The 8678-nt window shown below is 35.4% G+C and overlaps 2 protein-coding genes across 10 annotated transcripts; one reads left to right on the forward strand and one right to left on the reverse strand.

The window, feature by feature from the left end:
- The first annotated feature begins 1 nt into the window (after position 1).
- Positions 2-8635, forward strand: LOC143345015 (uncharacterized). Its single transcript, XM_076771712.1, has 7 exons — positions 2-298; positions 397-679; positions 739-795; positions 871-1147; positions 1409-1805; positions 7159-7181; positions 7250-8635. Exons 1-7 carry the CDS (start codon positions 136-138, stop codon positions 8480-8482), a joined length of 2433 nt encoding a protein of 810 aa, XP_076627827.1. The 5' UTR covers positions 2-135; the 3' UTR covers positions 8483-8635.
- On the reverse strand, positions 1935-7164 carry Clpx (Caseinolytic protease chaperone subunit). 9 transcript variants are annotated; one of them, XM_076766432.1, is made up of 8 exons: positions 6464-7164; positions 6078-6403; positions 5377-5454; positions 5090-5293; positions 4851-4999; positions 4564-4753; positions 3467-4368; positions 1935-3382 (listed from the first exon to the last, which is right to left on the reverse strand). In XM_076766432.1, exons 2-8 carry the CDS (start codon positions 6100-6102, stop codon positions 3131-3133), a joined length of 1800 nt encoding a protein of 599 aa, XP_076622547.1. In that variant the 5' UTR covers positions 6103-6403; positions 6464-7164; the 3' UTR covers positions 1935-3130. The 9 variants fall into 9 exon arrangements, with proteins under 9 accessions (XP_076622547.1, XP_076622538.1, XP_076622557.1 ...); XM_076766423.1 differs by having other exon boundaries at positions 6460-7164; XM_076766442.1 differs by having other exon boundaries at positions 6078-6305; positions 6385-7164.
- Positions 8636-8678: the final 43 nt, after the last annotated feature.

Consider the following 8678-nt stretch of genomic DNA (forward strand, 5'->3'; position numbering starts at 1 on the left):
ACACTACTGACGTAAAGCGTAACGAGCCATCGGGGTCAGAAATGCAGACATAGCAGTGTATCAGTACATAGTTTCGAAATTAAAGAGTTAACTTGAGATATTAATTACAATGTTTGAAAATCACTCGATTTAAAAATGGCGGGATTAGAAGATTACGAGAGTGTATACCGAGGAAGACCTTCGAACTCTTGGAGAAGTGAAAGTAATTACTTGAAAACATACAATGGACGAGAGGTTATTCGCCCTTTGGATGTTCTCTCTGTGCATCCCCTAGCTGAAGATAACCCTCCTGTCGATGGTAAATTTCGATAAAACACGATTCTTCGAAACTAAAAGTGTAACTGTAGACTAGCGACTAAAATTCAGTTAGTATTTCGAATAACTTTTGTCTTTCAGATTCCGCTATGAAAACATGCATTGCCGCGGGTTGTGGCCTGGCAAGCTTAATTACAGAAACTTTATTAGTTCATCCATTTATCGTTCTAAGGAGGCAATGTCAGGTGAACCCTGGATCAAACAAGTATCACATAATACCAATTACATTGGTACCTATAGTTATAAGACTTCATCAGACTCAGGGAATAAATACTCTTTGGAAAGGTGTTGGATCGGTGTTGCTTGTTAAGGGAATGATGTTAGCTATTGAAGATGTAATTTCCAAAATCACACCGTGGCCAAAGTAAGATGAATTTTAGAATGAAAAGTATGAAGTAATAATTATAAGGCATTTTATTTCAGGGAAATAACATGGAGCAGTTCATTGAAAGCATTTGGTCAGCATATTCTTTTGAAATGGTAATAGTAAATTAGTATATATGTTTCTTGTACTTTAAATTTATTTATAAAGAATATTAATAAAAAATATAACAGTGTAACCATAGGCCTGGCAACGCCATTTTTCTCTGCATCTTTAGTTGAAACTGTACAGTCTGAAATTGCTTCTGAAAGTCCTGGAATATTAGACGTTTTTCGAGATGGTGCAATTCGTTTAGTTGAAGTGAGCAACAAGGGTAGACTGATACCTATATATTCGCTTTTGCCATCGACTATCGCTCACGGAATTTGTAAATATCTTTTTACCATGGCTGTCCATGGAATTACCAGTCGCATCATGCAAATTAGGCAGAAACATTCTCAAGAAGTACGAGTAAGTTATCAATGAAAAGGAGTATACTGTCAATAGTAAATACAGTAGTGCCCACATAAGTGCGAGTGAAATACAATAGCTGGCACCCGGAACCATATATACAATGTATCGATAACGACCAGCGTCAAGTTACGTTCGACACGCTCGATGTTCGAAGCCGCTTGGCTTCTAAGAATTGATGGGAATAACCGCGGTCACTTATCTGGGCACTACTGTACTTTGGGATATGTAAACTAAACGTTATTTATATGTTACATCAAGGGTGCATACAGTAGAGATTTGCTATCTGAAGAAACATATAAGATGGATATACAGCTCCAGTCAGTGCTAGTTTCCACATTCATGGCAGACGTATTGTTTTATCCATGGGACACTGTGATTTGTAGACTTCACCTTCAAGGTACACGTACTATAATCGATAATTTGGACACGGGGCGTAGCGTAACGCCGTTGCTAACCGGATACAGCGGAGCAGTGGATTGTTACAATACAATTATTTCCACCGAAGGTCCTCTTGGTTTGTATAAAGGGTTTGGAGCTCTTCTTTTAGAATATACTGTAAATGTGGTAGTAGCACAAGCAATTAAATGGGTAGTTACAGAATTTATAACAGCAATAAGGCTGAAACCAAAGTCGCCACGAAAACAGTCACACTGGTAAACGTTTACTTTAGTGACTTTGTTTTAGAGCAAAGCCACTGAAATGAACATTTATCGTCACATTTAACAAAAAAGAGTATTTAAAAGTAACATTTCAAATTAAGATCGCATGAAGTAGTTATTGAGACTTGATTATATAAAAAGTTTACTTGATCGTTTTAATATACTAGACAAAGAAAGTACTCTATATACATATTGTATTACTTTTGATTTATTACTAATAAAAAGATGAAGTGTCGATGCTCGAAAACCGATAACAGATTCGATGAAATAAGTATCACATGATATACAATCTCAGTAATGTTTGTTTACAGTTTCACATATGTACTTTTTTCATCTTGCATCATATATTACACAGCCTTTCTTTTATATCTATCGCATATACAACGTGTATGATATATACATTTCGCATATATATATATAATCAAATAATTTGTCGGGATAAATTATGTTTATCGCTAACGAGTGTTTCTGTATAAAGATACTTTTACAAAGTATATGCAATTTCTAAACTTTTAATTTCATCGTTTTCGCTAGTCTATTATGTGTATGTACAATATGTTACAAACATTCTTGATTTATCCATCAACGCAATATTCTTTTCGATTTTCAAACTCTCACGTTTCATTTATAAGACTTAATATTTCCCTAAAAGTCCTTTCTCCTAAATTTAAAATTCAAGTTTAAATTATATTACGAAGTGTTTTGACTTCCAAATATCTATGTTCAAGTATTACGTTAATTACACGTGTTTTTTGTGGTACCCGTTATACAAAATGTATGAATTAAGTCACAAATATCGCTAATTTTCTCTATATCTATTATAATACAATAATATATCGAACGCACGCATAAATGTTATATTTATAAGGGACAAAAATATATTAATTTTATGTTCCCATTGTAGTCGAAATATATCTAATCTAAGCAACAGTATTCGGAAGTCTTAATTCTATATGTAGAGTCAGAAGTGAAGTAAAAAAAAAAATAAAAAAAATGCATTTCTTGACCAAGCATTTTGATGTGGTTTCAGATTATTAGCAAAGTTGACAAAATACCTTGTAGTATAACTTGTTCGATATGCGTACGTATTTTTATGGAAAACGTAGTTTCCAAAAATATTTCCCAATTTTGTATGCATATTTTTCTCTGTAAAATCTTGTTTTACATATATTGATAGAAACAAATCAAATTTCACTTGTAGTTTACCTTGTCGTACAATGTACCAAAAAATATCTCCGTAAATGTAGTTTCGAACGACATTTTAATGGTAGATGAGAAGAGAGGATCAAACGTGCGGCACGTCTTTCCTATGAATTATTTGTTAATTATGTATATGTTGAGCTTGTAGCTCTTCTTCGGTGGCATCGCCTCTTTTAATATACTGTGCTTTCTCGTTTCCTTGTACACAACCTTCAGTTACATGGACAGTCATTACGTCGCTACCTGGAACTTCGAACATGGGTTCCAATAACAATGACTCCATGATTGCTCGAAGTCCTCGTGCGCCTGTTTTTTTTTCCATCGCTAATGTAGCTATTGCGTTCAAAGCCTCCGTAGTAAACGTTAATTCCACCTGAAAACCAACAAACAAGCTTGATAAAAGAAATCGAAAATTTTGTACGTGCATATATTAATAGTTTTATAAGATATTTTATACCTTGTCCATTGAAAATAACATTTGGTATTGAGGCACCATGGCGTTCTGAGGTTCGGTCAAAATTCTAACCAACATATCTCTATCAAGAGTGTGAAAAGGTACAAGGACAGGAAACCTGCCAACAAATTCGGGAATCATACCGAAATCAATTAAGTCTCTCGCTTCGACTTGCTGTAATAAAAAGTCTTTCTCTTTATTATCCTTTTCTGTGGAGGGCGACATATTTGCAACATCTGCTAGACTCGCGGCTCTCCTTCCGGGACTTTCAGAAGACGGCGTTGCGCCAAATCCAAGGTACTTTTCGGTTTTTCGCCGCGAAATTAACCTATCTAATCCATTGTAAGCACCGGAAGCAACGAATAAAATATTTGTAGTGTCAACTTGCATGGTATCTCCGCGTAATTTTCTGGAACTATTCCTTTCGGGTACATTTACAATCGTACCCTCTAACATTTTTAACATTCCCTGTTGTACACCTTCTCCGCCAACATCTCGCAATTGATGTATGCCAGGAACGGCACCAATTTTATCAACTTCGTCTAAAAATACGATACCCATTTGCGCTCTTTCCACTATGTAGTTAGCATCTTGAAGGAGTTTTGCGATAACGCTTTCTATATCCTCCCCAACATAACCTGCTTGTGTTAATGTTGTACAGTCACAGATTGCAAATGGTACGTCTAAGCATTGGGCTATTGTCTGTGCAAGCAACGTCTTCCCACTGCCGGTTGGGCCAAGTAATAAAATGTTGCTTTTTTCTAATTTTAACTGATGTTGTTTACTATCTAAAATATCAGAACCGGGGGCCGATTGATTGCCAGCAGATTTTTGCTCGTTTCCGGTAGGAAATTGTTGAAATCCAACGCCGAGTGAATTTCCGATTGTCGAAATATGTAACAAATCTACAATAAAAAGTAATGAGTGTCTTTGGTCAAAATTCACAAACACATAGACGATTTTAATGGTCTGTCAGAAACAGTTACCCTAGTAAAACATTAGTGTTTAATTACTAAATATTTCATACTGAAAAATTGTAAGTCACACATTATGTTTTCTCTTTATACAATTTTGTGTAAAATGGGGAAACTGTTATTTACGTGGTTTAAGACCTCTGTGAGTGAACGGATGATTCAGATCTTGTGTACCGGCTGAATTGGTAGATCCTTGCGCCGAATTCTGCATTGGCAAATTATTGTAGATTCGTTTGTAGTGATTGTAAACGGCAACGCTCAGAACTTTTTTAGCGAATTCCTGCCCCACAACGTGTTTATTTAGGTACTCGAATATCTGGAAATACCAATAATATACGCGTTTTCGCGTATGTACTAAACAGGTGAATTAATCATGCATGTACATAGTAAAATCGTAATTTTATATCTATTACCTTCTTTGGTGGAGGTGGTGGTTTTCTATAAAACCCCTGTTTTGTGTCCTCTGATCTTAATGCTTCTTTGAAACTTCTCTTTGAGTCTATCTCTGACAAAACAACGAAGAAATGATGGCATTTTTCGCACTTCACGAACCTCGTTGATGCTAACAAAAAAGGTGCTCTTGTATTCTACATAATTCTGGAATATTCCTATAAGTACTCTATAAAAGAACTTACGCACATTCTCTACTTACACACAAAGGTTTCTACGTGTGTACAAGGGTCTCCACACTTTGGACAGGTGAGGGTATTTTTTTTCCCTCCACCACCACCACCACCAACAGAGGACACTCCATTACTACTGTTTTTACCAGGCGGTGTAGGTTCAGTAGGTGCTTTCCCCAAACTACTACCGATTGTCAATGATCTAATCACAGCAACTCTCACAATTTTGTGAACTAATATGGAAAATATAAAGTTGTTTATGTTTTAACTAAAATAATTTTCAAACATTATGAAAGCAAATGGACAACATACTTACCATGATTTGCTATCTGATTAGAGGATGCTATACGGCCAGCACTGATTAAACAGCAACGAACACAACTCATTTTTGAGCCTTGATGATATTTGTGGTACAGTATCAAAATAATAAAATAAATATTAAAATCACACTAGGTAAAACCTAAAATTATAGAACAAGACACATGAAAATAAAACTGGTCTTTTTTTTTTATTAAAAATTTATGTAGAGTAAGAAGCCAGTTACAATATAAAATAGGTAACATAATAAGAAAAATGTAGTTGCATATGTGGAAAATTGTTATCAATAAGAATAGTGGAATAGAAAAGATATAATCAAAGAAACGTTTAGTTTATTGTGTTACAGAAATTATATTGTCACCGATTATAAGTATAAAATATATCGTAAGTTGTCGTAAATATTGATAAAATTCTACTTTAATTTCGTATTTACACGAAATTCGAGTTATTGTGCGAACATGAAATAAATTCGATAGCCCTTTTATCGAGCATTAAAGAATAACGGGAATACGCTATCAAAGAATAAAAAGTGTATTGCAGCAGATTTGACACTGTGACTCGGTGTTTATAGAACGAACGAATCTATAATATATGTACCAGGAAGGCAAAATATGGATGCCAGGCGTAACGTCAATATAAAAATAAACATTGAAGAAGCTCGAGGTTGGACGAAAACACTCAAGTGTCGTAAATACTAACCTTCCGAATAAACACTACCGCACATAAAGTTCGTTATTATTCATAATTTATTTATTTTTTGCATAAAATGTATAAAAGCACAACACCGATCGAAAAAATTTTGTACAAACTATTTACCGCGAATGAATTAAAGAAACGGATTAATTTGAAGACATGACTGTCTGACACATCGCGTTAGAAGGTCCAACAATCGCTTGACCATGTTCAAGGTCATTCGACGATTTCCCTCTGAAATTTTTCGATATTGTATTTGTTGTTTTTAATATTCGCTCGACAACAATCGGTGCTCAAGTTGCGCATAATTTACCTCCATATCAACGAAATATCTAGAAACCACCAAAATTGCTGGAGAATCGTACAACTGGGTCGTATACGCACATACCTACATACGTGGCGAATATATATATGTGCAGTCAGTCACGGTCAGAGAAATGATGTAGACTCTCCCACTAATGGCTGATTCTCCTTCCAGTAATCCAAACGTCACGGTTGTTCCGTTGATTCAGTCGTTTCGTTCTCTAGGCAGAATAATTTCTACGCGCTCGCGTTAGTTAGATTTTATAACTGAAGTTAAACGACGTTCCTTGCATGAGCGTGCATTAAACGAAATGACGTTTCTACAAGGCAACAAAACGTCAGAATGCTACACGGTACTGTCACTCGAGGGCGCTTGGTAGTGTCTCGTGTATGTATCTATGCATATGTAGATATTTTTGCACATGCAACAGCAATTTTAGCGTGACCGTGGACCAACAATTAGTTTGTTCCGTCATCTTACGAACGATTTCAAAGAATTTCGGCCAGTCACGTATTTGGTGTATCATTTTTCTTAACCTTACCTAGATAAATATTTTATTGGTTCGGTTCGTTTATACGAATGCAAGCATTATTCTACATTGTGTTCGCATAGCACGCGGTCATGTAACGCGGATGTTATGATGTTACATAAACACGTTTAGAAACTATTTTAGCGCGCGTAAAACAGCAAGTATAGGACTGTTTGATTCATATATGTCTTTCATTCGCTCTGTTTATAAATATTAACACGATACTTCCGTCGACAACATGACTTTGACGGCAGCCCGAACAGAAATAAATAACGAGGTATGATTTTGTTACATTTTAAATAAGCGAACCTTCAATTTCTATGGACTTAACGTTGATTCTTTTAGATTGTCTTGTTAAGACAACACGTTCGTCAGGCACGTATCTGCGTCGTAAATAAATTAATTAGGGAAGCTAAACGATTACGTACCAATCGTGGCAGCGAGAAGCAACTGGAAAAGAATAAAAATAAAGCAGACAAATTTTTGAGGGAGGTTTTTGCGTTAAAACGTATCAAAGACGATGAGATATCAAAATTTGGAATCGTTAACCTAGAATATCTACAAGAAATATTGCAGAACTCGCAAACTGAGGATGAATCTAGGGCTATGACCAAAGTTGTTAGTTACAAATCTTTAAAAGAAAAAATAATAGAATTTAAAGAGAAGTTTCCAGATTATCAAGAAAAGATTTCTTGCGCAAAAAAGAAGCGATCTGTGAAAAAAAGAAAAAAGGATCCTATAGATCAGAGCCAAGAAGGAAACTCAAAACTGTTGGCAAACGATAGAAATGGAGCAGAGGTGAATATATATGCAGAAGATGATAAAAATTCAATTAATATAACCTCCAATGATTGTTCACAATATACAACTCGACAACAAAATGTGGAAACAGATGCAAAATACATTAAGCTGTCCAGAGAAACATCATTGTACAAACCAGATGTAAACAAATCTGAAAAACAGTTCAAAGGGAATGCAAAATATAGAGATAAGAATCAAACATCAAAATCTGCAGCTAAAGTTATTAGCAACGAGGCTGCTGTTAAAAGATTCACAGAACTTTTGCAGGAGACAAAGACAGAGAGAAAAGATGATAGTTGCAAAGCAGACAACAAGCAATCATCATCTGGAGAGTCAGTGGAAATTACAAGAATGGTAGATGACTTTTTTCTAAATTCGGACGGGATCGAACCGAGCTTAAATATTGAAACATATTCGCAAGAAAGAAGCAGAAGCGTCGGTGATAGCAAACCTAAGGCGTTTCGAGTAAAAAATGAAAGAGAGAGATTTTGTAGAGACAAAGGAAACGAAGATAAAAGAAAGAATAAAGTACGGAAAATCAATAACGAGGACACTTCCAACGATAGGAACAGCGCAACGAAGCAAACAAGCGTCTCGTGTTCGAAACAAAATAAAATAACGTCGGTCGGAAAAGCAAACGTCGCGCAGGGAGACATTAAGAATAAAAATCTTTTGGAGAATGAAAACCTACATCCTTCGTGGGCGGCAAGGAGGAAACAACAGGAGATTATGAAACAAGGTTTTCAAGGGAAAAAGATTCGATTCGACGAGAATTAAGTAAACAAAGTACAAATTCTCAAAAAATGGTAAGCGAGCGACAAGGTTGGAGCGAATAATCGCTACTGTATGACCGATCGAACAACCACTATTATTTCAATTATACCTTGTTAAATGCATTTTTAAATAAATCTAATGTTGGGAATATGTTTAGCTTACGAGTTTTAGTGTATAATCGAACCGTTTCTCGCGTTCA

Source organism: Colletes latitarsis, chromosome 1 (genome assembly GCF_051014445.1).
Source record: "Colletes latitarsis isolate SP2378_abdomen chromosome 1, iyColLati1, whole genome shotgun sequence".
NCBI lineage: Eukaryota > Metazoa > Arthropoda > Insecta > Hymenoptera > Colletidae > Colletes > Colletes latitarsis.

Bases quoted from the DNA above. Each gene is read 5' to 3' on its own strand.
- Clpx (XM_076766432.1), bottom strand. From the start codon at position 6,102: ATGTGCGGTAGTGTTTATTCGGAAG. The intron at 5,455-6,077 runs GTTAGTATTTAC...AATATCATCAAG, and splicing joins CGGTAGTGTTTATTCGGAAG to GCTCAAAAATGAGTTGTGTT. The intron at 5,294-5,376 runs GTAAGTATGTTG...TTTCCATATTAG, and splicing joins TAATCAGATAGCAAATCATG to TTCACAAAATTGTGAGAGTT.
- LOC143345015 (XM_076771712.1), top strand. From the start codon at position 136: ATGGCGGGATTAGAAGATTACGAGAGTGTATACCGAGGAAGACCTTCG. The intron at 796-870 runs GTAATAGTAAAT...AAAATATAACAG, and splicing joins CAGCATATTCTTTTGAAATG to TGTAACCATAGGCCTGGCAA. The intron at 1,806-7,158 runs AAACGTTTACTT...CTTTGACGGCAG, and splicing joins ACGAAAACAGTCACACTGGT to CCCGAACAGAAATAAATAAC.